General features: G+C 39.5%; 2 protein-coding genes across 2 annotated transcripts; one reads left to right on the top strand and one right to left on the bottom strand.

The window, feature by feature from the left end:
* Positions 1-2,760: 2,760 nt before the first annotated feature.
* slc30a1b (solute carrier family 30 member 1b) lies at positions 2,761-7,185 on the bottom strand. The gene is made up of 2 exons (XM_017475612.3): positions 6,189-7,185; positions 2,761-3,960 (listed from the first exon to the last, which is right to left on the bottom strand). The coding sequence occupies exons 1-2, from the start codon at positions 6,730-6,732 to the stop codon at positions 3,092-3,094; spliced, it is 1,413 nt and encodes a 470-aa protein (XP_017331101.1). The 5' UTR covers positions 6,733-7,185; the 3' UTR covers positions 2,761-3,091.
* A 1,070-nt stretch (positions 7,186-8,255) lies between these two features.
* Positions 8,256-12,966, top strand: kif3cb (kinesin family member 3Cb). The gene is made up of 8 exons (XM_017475491.3): positions 8,256-9,988; positions 10,089-10,190; positions 10,267-10,389; positions 10,958-11,076; positions 11,204-11,320; positions 11,415-11,523; positions 11,650-11,807; positions 12,623-12,966. The coding sequence occupies exons 1-8, from the start codon at positions 8,546-8,548 to the stop codon at positions 12,729-12,731; spliced, it is 2,280 nt and encodes a 759-aa protein (XP_017330980.1). The 5' UTR covers positions 8,256-8,545; the 3' UTR covers positions 12,732-12,966.
* The last annotated feature ends 213 nt before the right edge of the window (positions 12,967-13,179 follow it).

Raw genomic sequence — 13,179 nt, 5'->3', positions numbered from 1 at the left:
GAAAGTATTCGCCCCCTAGTGATTATTTTTTCTATATTACAATATCAAATGTAAGTATATTAGAATGGGATTATTTCTGCTTATTCTGAAGTGACTCGTTACAGAAACAAAATGAAATCAATTAGTTAGAATCATTTAGAAATATTCATTAGCCTTACTTTAAAAGATTAATTGGACTGGTATTTATACTTTTCTTGAGTACTCACAATAAATATGTTAAATAGGGTACACCTCTATTAATTTCAAATCCACCTGTGTCCACGTGTATGTTTGCACAGTAAATATCACTGACTTTTAGGAGGTCTCTCAGCTAAAATGGCAGATCAGATAAGTCCTGCTGTCATGATGACCTAGAGCTTTGAGATTAAAGTTGTTAGAAGAAAAAAGCTGGAGAATGTTATAAAAAGATCAGCAAAGCTTTAAACGTCCTTAGGAGCACTGTAAAATCCATTTTAAAAAAGTGGAAAAAAATACGCCAAAACCCAGACACTACTAAAACCAGGCCATCCTTCCAAATTGAGTGTACTGGCAAGAAGGACAACTGTCAGAGAGGTGTCCAAGAGGGCAGCTAGAACACTGAAGGGGTTAGCGAGCTCACTGCCTGAAAGTAGTGTAGTGTAGAGCTCAACTATATTATCAGCGCTTTATCGGAGAGCTGACAGAAGGAAGCCACTTCTTAAAAGCATGAAATTTACTAGGAGGTAGGTGACAAAATCTGAGACCCTTTGAAAAAAAGATTTTTAACCATGTGTTATAAAAGCAAAGCATTATGTTTGGCACAGACCAAATACAGGTTCATCAATGGTAGTAGCATCATGCTCATGAGATTGCCTTTCAACAGGCGGACCTGGAAATCTTGTTGTCATCGAGGGCAACATGGGTCAGCCAGAAAGCTGTATTTTAATTAAAATTTAAAAATGTATGTCCCAACAGGACAATGACCTGGAATGTTCTTCAATAGCTTGCAAAAAATAAAAGTTTTGGGAGAAAATGCCAAAATAAACATTTGCAAAGGTCACACAGACAACAAGACAATCAGTTCCTCCAGGATTTGGCAATTTTCGATCGCAGAAATTAACACAAACTCCGCAATATTCGGAGGTGCTTGCAATTTCAGTATTACCACAGATTTTCTGCAGATTTGGGCCAAGATCCATCATGTGAGGTCATAACAAGACGCATTCAGCCAAAGCCCTTTTCGATTCACGTGCGCCAAACATGAGTACAGATAAAAGGTCTCATTTACCCAAGAAACATCACTGCAAACGAGTGCAAAAAGGTTTTGTGCAATTGCAATTCTGACAATTAAATTAGTTTTCTGAAAAAAAAAAAAAAAGTAAAAAAAATATCCATAAGTTCCATTGCAAATTTTGAAAAAAGCCACAGCAAAATCAAGCATTTTTGGTTGCAACAATCACAAAAACCTCAGCAAAATCCTGTACAGACTGGACAGTGTACTAAACATTGACTCTAGGGGGTGTATTGTTCTCAATTAAGCAGTGTTTAGATTAAAATAATAATAATAATAATAATAATAATAATAATAATAATAATAATAATTCTGAGGACAAAACACTCTACACCAATAATTTTCCACCCTACCTCCAACTACTCACGAGGCCCCTTTTGCTACCACTGCTTACTTAGGCAGGTAGATATATTTCCCCAAATGGTCTGCATTCTTATCCATTATTGTAGTCAGTAAAGTCATTTAAATCTGAATAATTAATGCTCCTACCGAGAACTAAATGTGGCAAATACTTGATTACATCAGTGTATATCATGACAGACCATACTGATTGAATACTTATCTAAAATCAGATCTAAATCAATTAATAAATTAAAATGAGAAAAAAATGTGCATATGATTGTGATTTGTTTATCCATGGATTACAGTAACTCCAGTGTAATATGGAGTATGAAGTTCTATTGACTGAAATCAGGATTTTTCTGACATGATCATATCTAACAAAGGAGTTAAACATAATGAAAAAATATGCTTTCCACACATATAGTACTTATATCAATGGCTGTCCATCTACTACCATTTCAACTTACAGCTCAAGACAATAAAACCCTGATTATTGTAAGTGTCAATCATTTTTCTTAAAAGGTACACAATAGCAGACATCACAGTCGGTCTCTTATCCTAGAGGATTGATTGGAGGACTGTGCAAGGACTGAATAAGGGCTATTCTCTATTGTTTTTTTGACACAGTGCCCCATACACTGCATTATTGATTGCATCACACTGCCCTCATTAAGTTGTGTTCTCACGCTATCCCTAAACTATTGTTTCTTTACCACCCATTCAAAGCATAAAGGGGATAGATTGGAGATGTTGAAGCCCTTTAAACAAATTTAACCAGTAATCACACAGTGGATATATGTGCAGTTGATCTTAAGGTTCATCTGAGCCATGGTGTGTTTTGACAGCTGTGCAGAGGATAAGGTGTCCTACAGAGTCAAACACTCCCTAAAACATGCAACATTCATGACCTTAATAATAAAACCTTTTATGTAAGCACTAGTAGCAGGTGATATAAATATTTAGTTTGGCACAGATGCAGTTAACTGTTAATCAGATTATAAGATCTGGCATCTTGGCACTAAGTTAAAGCATTCTGAGGACTTTGCTACTTTGTTTTAAGAACAGACATTACAGTTATGCCCTCCTTTAAAGCAGATATTACACTAAAATAAATGAAATGATTAAGATAAAACTGTAATACAATGATAATGCACAGTGTAATTATCGTGTTATTTATTTATTTATTTAAGGCACATACAGTAGATAGTATTTTTTACTATTAGCAAGATGTAAACATTAATACCATAAAGTGCTCCAGATTACACATTCTCAAAATTACAATTCTAGAAATGTTTATAGTCATGACAAAGCATCCATGCCACCACAGGTATAAGAGATAAGAGGTATTGTATAGAGTTGATTAGTTAAATTGCTTTACATACAGTTGGGGATAATAAAACAAAGGGATTTGAGATTCTCAGAAACATAACTCTGTCTTAAACAGATTCAATACTGTTTCAAAGGTTGCTGTAAAATTGCATACTCATAATTTGATCAAACCTAGACTGTGGATTCCACCTCTGTCTGCAGAAAAACCTCAGAGTTTTGCTGAATATTGCAGCTAGCAGTGGAGCGTTGAGGAGTATTTTCACTGGATGAGACGTATGTGCACCCGAGCACTGATTCAGATCTAGATTTCCAGCTCATGTCACAGCAGAGCTTCAGGGTACACTGATTGTAACAGGGAAGTTCACACTCTGAGACACAAAGTTCTTTGTCATCCGAGAACTCGGGCTGGACTGTTGTAGCATGGATGCCTTCCTCATGGAAGAGGTTTTTGATGCGTTTAGCTGTGTCCATGTAAGAGGCAGGGTCGTGACACTTAACGTGTGCCGTGGCGATGATTCGGCTCCCAGCCAGCTGCCAGATGTGCAGCTCATGGACTGCCAGAACCCCCTCAAGACTCCTCAGCTTTTTGTCCAGCCTCTGCATGTCAATCTGCTTGGGCACGGACTGCAGCAGGATGAGGGTGGACTCCTTCAGCAGTGGGAAGGTAGTATAGAGCAAGATGGCCACCAAGATTACACAGAGTGTGGGATCCAGGTAGAGCACCCAACAAGGTCCTGCTACAGCGACAGCACTGGTACCATTGCTGTGGACCAAGTGCGTATTATTCACTGGCCAGTGGTCAGAGCAGTAGCTACTCAGGCATGGGTTAATACATATCTCTTGATTGTCACATGTCCTCCACACGAATGTGAAAATGAGAGCATTAATCACTACAATGACAGAGCCAGCGGCATCGCCCAGCACATGCAGGAAGACTCCACGCATGTTGAGCTGGGAAGACGAATCTAAATCATGCTCCAGCTTCTCTGGTGAGATGTTTCCATTCACTGGGATTTCCAGGTTATGTTTTGAGACAATGTCTGAAAAATATCAGAGCAGTAAATTTCACAATTAAAAATCTGAATAATAAAACAGCAAAAAGTTACTTATTATTATTCACATCCAGATGTGAAACATACCTTCACCTTTTCCTATTGGGTGACTAATGACTGAATTCCAAATCACTACCCACTACCCATATAAAAGCAGGGTATAAAATAAATCCATGTAGTACATTATAGATCTAATAAGGAGGTATCAGCAATTCAGATTATCAGTGAGTAAAATGGGAGCAGATTGGGTGCATTTATCAGATGAGCATAGTGCGTTTATCAGAAGTGTAAATAGTGTTTATCAGAAGCGTGTTTATCAGAAGAGTGTTTATCAGAAGCATAAAGAGTGTTTATCAGAAGCGTGAAGAGTGTTTATCAGAAGTGTAGAGTGTTCATCAGAAGAGTAATGAAGTGTTTATCAGAAGAATAAACTGTGTTTATCAGAAGTGTAGAGTGTTCATCAGAAGCGTAAAGAAGTGTTTATCAGAAGCATAAAGCGTGTTTATCAGAAGCATAAAGAGTTTTTATCAGAAGCGTAAAGAGTGTTTATCAGAAGTGTAAAGAGTGTTTATCAGAAGTGTAAAGAGTGTTTATCAGAAGCGTAAAGAGTTTTTATCAGAAGCGTAAAGAGTGTTTATCAGAAGCGTAAAGAGTTTTTATCAGAAGCGTAAAGAGTGTTTATCAGAAGTGTAAAGAGTGTTTATCAGAAGCGTAAAGAGTTTTTATCAGAAGCGTAAAGAGTGTTTATCAGAAGTGTAAAGAGTGTTTATCAGATGAGTAAAGAGTGTTTATCAGAAGCGTAAAGAGTGTTTATCAGAAGCATAAAGAGTGTTTATCAGAAGCGTAAAGAGTGTTTATCAGAAGTGTAAAGAGTGTTTATCAGAAGCGTAAAGAGTGTTTATCAGAAGTGTAAAGAGTGTTTATCAGAAGTGTAAAGAGTGTTTATCAGAAGCGTAAAGAGTGTTTATCAGAAGTGTAAAGAAGTGTTTATCAGATGAGTAAAGAGTGTTTATCAGAAGCGTAAAGAGTGTTTATCAGAAGTGTAAAGAGTGTTTATCAGAAGAGTGTTTATCAGAAGAGTAAAGAGTGTTCATCAGAAGCGTAAAGAAGTGTTTATCAGAAGCGTAAAGAGTGTTTATCAGAAGCGTAAAGAGTGTTTATCAGAAGCGTAAAGAGTGTTTATCAGAAGCGTAAAGAGTGTTTATCAGAAGCGTAAAGAGTGTTTATCAGAAGCGTAAAGAGTTTTTATCAGAAGCGTAAAGAGTGTTTATCAGAAGCATGTTTATCAGAAGAGTGTTTATCAGAAGCATAAAGAGTGTTTATCAGAAGAGTAAAGAAGTGTTTATCAGAAGAATAAACTGTGTTTATCAGAAGTGTAAAGAGTGTTTATCAGATGAGTAAAGAGTGTTTATCAGAAGTGTAAAGAAGTGTTTATCAGAAGAATAAAGAAGTGTTTATCAGAAGAGTAAAGTAGTGTTTATCAGAAGTGTAAAGAAGTGTTTATCAGAATAAAGAAGTGTTTATCAGAAGTGTAAAGAAGTGTTTATCAGAAGTGTAAAGGAGTGTTTATCAGAAGTGTAAAGAAGTGTTTATCAGAAGAACAAACTGTGTTTATCAGAAGAGTAAAGGGTGTTTATCAGAAGCGTAAAGAAGTGTTTTCAGAAGAGTAAAGAGTGTTTATCAGAAGAATAAAACAATGTTTATCAGAAGAGTAGAGTGTTTATCAGAAGTGTAAAGAAGTGTTTATCAGAAGAACAAACTGTGTTTATCAGAAGTGTAAAGAAGTGTTTATCAGATGAGTAAAGAGTGTTTATCAGAAGTGTAAAGAGTGTTTATCAGAATAAAGAATTGTTTATCAGAAGTGTAAAGAAGTGTTTATCAGATGAGTAAAGAGTGTTTATCAGAAGTGTAAAGAGTGTTTATCAGAATAAAGAATTGTTTATCAGAAGTGTAAAGAAGTGTTTATCAGAAGTGTAAAGAAGTGTTTATCAGAAGTGTAAAGAGTGTTTATCAGAAGTGTAAAGAAGTGTTTATCAGAAGAATAAAGAAGTGTTTATCAGAAGCCTAAAGAGTGTTTAAAAATGTTTAAAGTGTACAATTAAAAAGCAAAAAAGCAAAAAATTATTGTATAACATAATTTATTGTTATTCCCACATAAATGAATCAAACGACGAGCACAGTCCTGTTTTATAAATGGATTATTAAAGAATAAATACCTGCTTCAACTTGAACAGCATGGTCACCTCGGCCAGGACGTTGGCTCTTCACCAGCAGATCATAAGCCTCCCCTGATGATGTCTCTGATTTCTCATATCTCCTGTTACTTGTGCTGTGCGAGTGTCCGTGTCCAGCGTACCCATGAAACAGCAAAAGTCCCAGCACGTTTACAACGAGCCCGGCAACTCCGACCCACACCACAACCGTCGGCTTCTCGATCTCATGCGGCTCCGTGTAGCGCTCAACCGCCTCCAGTAAGATGGTGAAACAGAGCGCAGTGAGAAACACGGCATTGACCAGGGCGCCCATGACTTCAGCTCGGATCCAGCCGAATGTGTTGAGACTCGTGGCCGCTGTTTGATCCGCGAGTCTCACTGCGAGCAGCGCCACGAGCAGCGCGATCACATCCGACAGCATGTGGAAGGAATCGGACAGCATCGCCAGAGAGCCGGTCACTCGACTCACCACCACCTCCACCACGAAAAAGACGCAGGTTAGACACAGCATGCACAGCAGCCTCGCCTGCTTCGGTTCCAAAGCCATCTTTCTGCTGCAGATCAACGTTTCACTGCACTACAACACTAGATCACATCCTAGTTGTTGAACCCTAATGAGTAACACTTCATCCATCCGGTACTCGCTTTGCGCACAGCACAGTAGTGCCTTTAAATGCACCGTCACTGTGCGCTGTCACCACTGGTAACGATGCAGCTGTAAACAAAGCTACACAAACAAGCCAAGAGGGAAAAAAAAGTTACACGTCTCATCTGTTTTCCACAACAAAAGAGAAATATGATCGGATCTAATCCATCAGATCGAATCCGATTCCGTTTATAATACCCCCTTTTACACACGGTTCGGTTTAATTTCTCCACACGGACCGTCGCTGAAACACGCCTTCGCCTTTTTTATTGGATAGATATGATGGGACGTCCACAGCTATGTCTGAATCCCAAATCAACACCTATCCCCCATATAAATGCACTACGTAGAGTACAAAATAATAGCTTTTACACTACATATAGTGCATTATTTGTCTAAAAAGGAGGTATTGGGAATTCAGCTGATCATCTAAGAGGAAAACAGAAGCGTTAGTATAATAATATTAATAATAATAATAATAATAATAATAATAATAATAAGAAGAAGAAGAAGAAGAAGAAGAAGTATTAGAAGAAGAAGAAGATTGTAAACAATGCTTAACATTCTTAGATTCAATACATTCAGTACAACCAATTATTTCCATTCTTTATCAAAACCAAAAATGACATGCAGTGAGTAATATTTTGATCCTCAACATGCATATTTTAAAAGCAATGCTGTATTTTCTGTCTAGGCAATACATGCCATAACCTGCAATTAATATTTGCTTAAAAACTCCCTGGCAGAGAATAATTGAATACTGAGCCTGAAACCTCTTTATACTGAATCAGGACCACTGTGGATCTGCAGCCTGTCCTGGGGACACTGGACTTCAGTCCATTGCATCATGACTTTGTAATTATGTCAGACTGAAACACAAGACCCAGTATCCATGAAGTACTCATATAAGTCTAAATGAATTCACAGATTAAAGATGGCAGGACCACACTGCTTCACATAAGGGAAGGCAGCTCACTTGGAAGAACCCCAACATTTTTTGGCAGACAGTTTGATCTAAAAAAAAACAAACAAAAAAAAAAAACCTCCAAAGAACAAGTAAATAAATAAATAAAAAGAAAGTTTAAAAAAGAAAGAAAAGAAAAATTCACCATACACAACTCTGATCCAATATTATGACGACGATGATGATAACGATGACAGTAACAATAGGATAATAATAATAATAATAATAATAATAATAATAATAATAATAATAACAATAAGAAGAAGAAGAAAAGGAAGAATAGGCTAGCAACCACATTTGTACGATTACTGTAATTATAATTATATTATAATAATTGTTATAAGCAGCTTTTATATCCTGGAGGTGGGAGTGATGCTCTGTCAATGTGAGTCTATTGTGTGTGTGTGTGTGTGTGTGTGTGTGTGTGTGTGTGTGTGCTGCAGCGCTGCAGGGTGTGGTGGATGGAGGATGGAGGTGGGAAGCTGGATACTGCTCGCTCTGTAACGAATGCCATTACTGGAGCTTTAATCCTCCCTTTTTAAAGCAGAATCAGTTTGTTAACTGAATCTTTTCCAAGTCACTGCCCTATATACAGATGGATCAGGCTTTCATCGTGGGAAAAAAATGCTTTCTGGACTACGTGCGAAGTTGGGCGTTTTTGCTGTGGACGATCATTCCGGCTTAGGCTTTCCAGTACAGCGTTTCATTAGGAGTGGAATTTGGATGTAGCGACAGCAGCCCCATCACAAGATGTCTAAAAGAAACAGTGTGGTGATGCTGCGGCCGCGCTCCATGTCGCAGGGGAAAAAAGCGGAGACGGTGAAGGTGGTGGTTCGGTGCCGCCCTGTAAACAAGAAAGAGGAGGCGATGAGTCAGGAGAGGATTGTTGAAGTGGATGTGAAACTGGGCCAGGTAAGCGTCCGGAACCCGAAAGCGGCTGGAACCCTGAACAAGACGTTCACTTTTGATGCGGTCTATGATATGTTTTCAAAACAAAACGACCTGTACAGTTACTCGTGCAAACCTCTAATTGACTCCGTGTTACTCGGGTTTAACGGAACTATATTTGCTTTTGGTCAAACTGGCACCGGGAAGACATATACCATGGAAGGCCTTCCCATGGATCCAGAAAAAAGAGGTGTCATACCAAATTCTTTTCACCACATCTTCACCAATATATCCAGATCCCAGAACCAACAGTACTTGGTGAGAGTGTCATATCTTGAGATATATCAAGAGGAGATACGGGACCTTCTTTGCAAGGACAATAATAAAAAGATGGAGCTTAAGGAGAGTCCAGAGTCAGGTGTTTATGTCAAAGGCCTGTCATCCGTTGTGACAAAAAACATCAAAGAAATTGAACACGTGATGAATTTGGGAAATCAGTCCAGGTCTGTCGGATTTACGAAAATGAACGAGCGCAGCTCGCGTTCGCATGCCATTTTTGTTATAACCATCGAATGCAGCGAGATGGGCATTGATGGCGAAGAGCACATTCGGGTTGGCAAGTTAAACATGGTGGACCTGGCCGGCAGTGAACGCCAAAGCAAGACAGGTGCCCAGGGCCAAAGGTTCAAAGAGGCTGCCAAAATAAACTTGTCTCTAAGTGCCCTTGGAAATGTTATCTCAGCACTGGTGGATGGGAAGAATTCTCACATCCCGTACAGGGATTCCAAACTCACACGCTTGTTGCAGGACTCTTTAGGAGGGAACGCGAAAACTGTCATAGTGGCCACAATAGGACCCACGTCATGTCACTATGAAGAAACTCTCGCCACCCTGAGGTTTGCGAACAGAGCCAAGAATATTAAAAACAAGCCAAAGATCAACGAGGACCCCAAAGATGCGTTGCTCCGCGAGTTCCAAGAAGAAATAGCCCGTCTGAAGGCGCAGCTAGAGGAACGAGGGATGCTGGCAAAAGAAAGGAGGAGACGGAGGAACAGTGTAAAGATGAAGAGAAGCATGAGCAGTGGGGAGGTGGAGACACCTAGAAACTGTGAGGTGGACATTGTGGAGATGGTGAAGGAGGAGAGAGCAGAGGAATACTGGTGGAAGCAGCAGATGGCCAAGAGCTCTGCCAATGACAGCCCGGAGTTTAGGAGGAAATTAGGCATCTTGGATGAGAAATCACAGACTGTGGAGGATTTACTGAAGGAACAGCAGATTATGGGAATTATGATCGAAAAATACAAGGTTAGAACCTGCTCATATTTAGGCTCTTTTAACCACACTGTTCTTTCTTGGCAATTAACTACAGAATAAATTGGATCCTGTTTGCTGTGATTTACTTTAGGCCTTGGAAAGCAAGCTTCTGATTGGAGGCAAGAACATCATTGACCACACCAACGAGCAGCAGAGAATGTTAGAGATAAAGAGACAGGAGATCGCAGAGCAGGTAACACCTGCAAATATACACTCACCATTGTTGTCTTCTAATTCAGTGTCTAATGATAGTGTGTGATCTCTCATAGGAGAGACAAGAGAGGGAGATGCAGCAACTGATGTTTGAGCAGGACGAGGAGACAGTGGAACTGCAAGAGACCTACTCAACTCTACAGCAGGAGGTGGAGCTCAAAACCAAAAAACTTAAGAAGGTGAAATGCTTATGACTAACTCATCAGTCTATACAACTAAACCGATAATTTGTTTTTAGCAGGAATGAGGAAAAATATTAATTCCAACCTGGACACAATTCATAACAAGCCACACTAGTTATATTGAAAGATGAAAAAGCTAATGTTAGGTTTAGGGGTGGGGTTAGCAGTCACACCTTTTCTTATTACTTTGTATGAAACCAAAATAAATCCAACTTCTCTGTTTATTTCTTCTGAATTTGTTTGAAATTCTAATAAGATCATGTTTCCCCCCCCTCCAAACGTTTTACATTATAGTATGTAGTTCCTATACACAGTTGAACAAGGTTAAGTGTAGAACTCTGAAGGTTCTTTGGTTTGGCCCTTTGGGGGAACATTTTGTAGAACCTAACAAAAGAGACCTTCCATTTTAGAGAGGTTTCCAAGAAGCTAAGGAAGCTAGGTAACCTTATATCAAGGACAACCATTCTTTTTTATTATCCTATCATCTTGTCAATACTCGCCCTAGATTTCAACCATTATTTTGGTGTTAAACATTTTAATAACTCTATGTCTTGACTTTACTCAGCTATACAGCAAACTGCAGTTGGTACGAGCTGAGATTGGTGATATCATCGATGAACATGTCACAACGAGACAGGAGCTGGAGCAAACATTAAATGAGCTGACAAGAGAAATGAAATTCAAGTACGTTCTCCACAGTTCCCATCACAAAAGAACGCACCCCACCAAGACGTACTCATATTATAGTACATTGTAACTCAAAGTGAAAAACTATTTTCGCCTCAATGTATGCATGTGATACGTTTTGCAGGAATCTCATCATTGACAATTTTATTCCTCCTGAGGAGAAAAACAAGATCATAAACCGCCTTCACTTTGACAGCGAGGAAGACCAGTGGAAAGTCTTACCCCTTTTCCCGTCTGAAAGGTTAGTGTATTCAGTGTATTTTACATTATTTCCTTAAGTAGTTAAATACTGGTTGTTGAGTAAATGAGCGTTTTATTGATAACTTATCCTCCAGCTATTCTCCTCGCATCAGACAAAGGCCAACGTCTGCAGTTGGATACAAGAGGCCAATCAGCCAATATGCACAAGTTGCTGTGGCAACAGGATCTCCTTCCAGATACAGGGTTGGTACACAGAGGCCATGCTGTACTTTTTAGCCTTCTAACAAATGTGTTATTTACATGGATATTTATTATCATTGTGAAAAATGATCCAGTAATGTATTTGATGCATTTACTTGCACTACACAGGCAGAAAATGTCATGCTTCTGGAGCTAGATATGACATCACCAACTATGGTCCCACTAGACCTACAAGGGGCAGAATTGAGGACAAGAAATCTGCTCTGTGACTTTGCTCAGCACAGGAGAACGACAACAGCATCACGCGTCATGCGGGCCAGATCATGGTGAGTGCCTCAGATGAGAAAAATATGTGTGTTTGACAATGAAGAAACACAGTACTTCTCATTAGCTTTAAATGATTTATATTGAGGTTGCACAGTGGCTTAATGGTTAGCAAGTTTGCCTCACACCTCCGGGATTGGGGCTTTGAATCCCACCTTCGCCCTGTGTACGCGGAGTTAGCATGTTCTCCCCGTGCTGCAGAGTATTCCGGTTTCCTCCCCAGTCCTAAGACATGCCTTGTTGGCTGATTGACATATCTAAATTATCCATAGTGTGTGAATGTGTGTGTGATTGTGCCCTGCACATCCAAGGTGTCCCTGAGCTCCCTGGGATAGGCTCCAGGCTCCCTGCGACACTCTGCAGGATAAGGTATAGAAAATGGATGGATTTATGTTGAATTGAGGTGGCACGGTAGTGCAGTAGGTAGTTTTGCTCCCCTACAGCTTCAGGGTACCTAGTTCAATCCTGAGCTCTGGTTACTGTCTGTGCATGTTCTCTTGTCTGGGTTTCTTCCCATCTCCCAAAAACATGCGGTAGGTGGATTGGCTACTCGAAATTGCCACTAGGTCTGAATGGTGTATGAAGGGGTGTGTGTGTGTGTTTTTGTGTGTGTGTGTGTGTGTGTGTGTGTGTGTGTGTGTGCATGGTGCCATACAACGGACTGGCGTCCTATCCATTTTGTATTCCTGACTTGAGCCCAGTGTTCCCAGCATAGGCTCCAGATCCACCATGACCCTGACCAGGATAAATCACTTCCTAAATATGAATGATGAATATATTGACTTGACCCGTGTTTTTTCCCCTTATCTCTCACAAGGTATCAAGGACCAAGTCTGCCCGCTTCTCCATCAACCAGCTCAGTGGCCTCCGGGTCTCAGGTCCCACTTTCTGCCATGGGGGCGTGTGCCAGTGTGCTTCAGCCATGAAGTGTTTTGAATATGGTGCTTTTGCCTTTGCATACATGCAGAAAAAGCTCCATAATATCTGTTTGGCTTTTTTCCTTTATTGCAAGATCATGCTGCCTTTTCTTGTTGCACAATAATTTTGTATTAACAAATTAAGCACAGTTACCTGTTTGTCTACATGTGCATTGTATAGTCCTGTAATGTCATACTTGAATACAATCAGTGGCAACAGTAAATGGTTTTGTTGCATGATAAACAAATTACTTGCAGTCTCATGATGTATAGCAGTTCAATGGCGTATAACAATTTAACCACTGATGAGAATTTTCAGCTTCTGCCATTACTGATCGTTAAGATTCATGGTGAAATATTTATTGTCAAAACATTACCGCCCTCTAGAGGCCACAAGGATACAACACCCTTTTATTTATCACACATAACACGACGCCATTCCTTAGTTATGTTTCAG

Source organism: Ictalurus punctatus, chromosome 9 (genome assembly GCF_001660625.3).
Source record: "Ictalurus punctatus breed USDA103 chromosome 9, Coco_2.0, whole genome shotgun sequence".
Classification (NCBI taxonomy): domain Eukaryota; kingdom Metazoa; phylum Chordata; class Actinopteri; order Siluriformes; family Ictaluridae; genus Ictalurus; species Ictalurus punctatus.
This window is presented reverse-complemented; position numbering and strand designations above follow the sequence as displayed.

Coding starts and splice junctions, on each gene's coding strand:
- slc30a1b (XM_017475612.3), bottom strand. CDS start 6,732: ATGGCTTTGGAACCGAAGCAGGCGAGGCTGCTGTGCATGCTGTGTCTA. Junction 3,961..6,188: donor TGCTGTTCAAGTTGAAGCAG/GTATTTATTCTT, acceptor GATATTTTTCAG/ACATTGTCTCAAAACATAAC.
- kif3cb (XM_017475491.3), top strand. CDS start 8,546: ATGTCTAAAAGAAACAGTGTGGTGATGCTGCGGCCGCGCTCCATGTCG. Junction 9,989..10,088: donor TTATGATCGAAAAATACAAG/GTTAGAACCTGC, acceptor GATTTACTTTAG/GCCTTGGAAAGCAAGCTTCT. Junction 10,191..10,266: donor GACAGGAGATCGCAGAGCAG/GTAACACCTGCA, acceptor GATCTCTCATAG/GAGAGACAAGAGAGGGAGAT.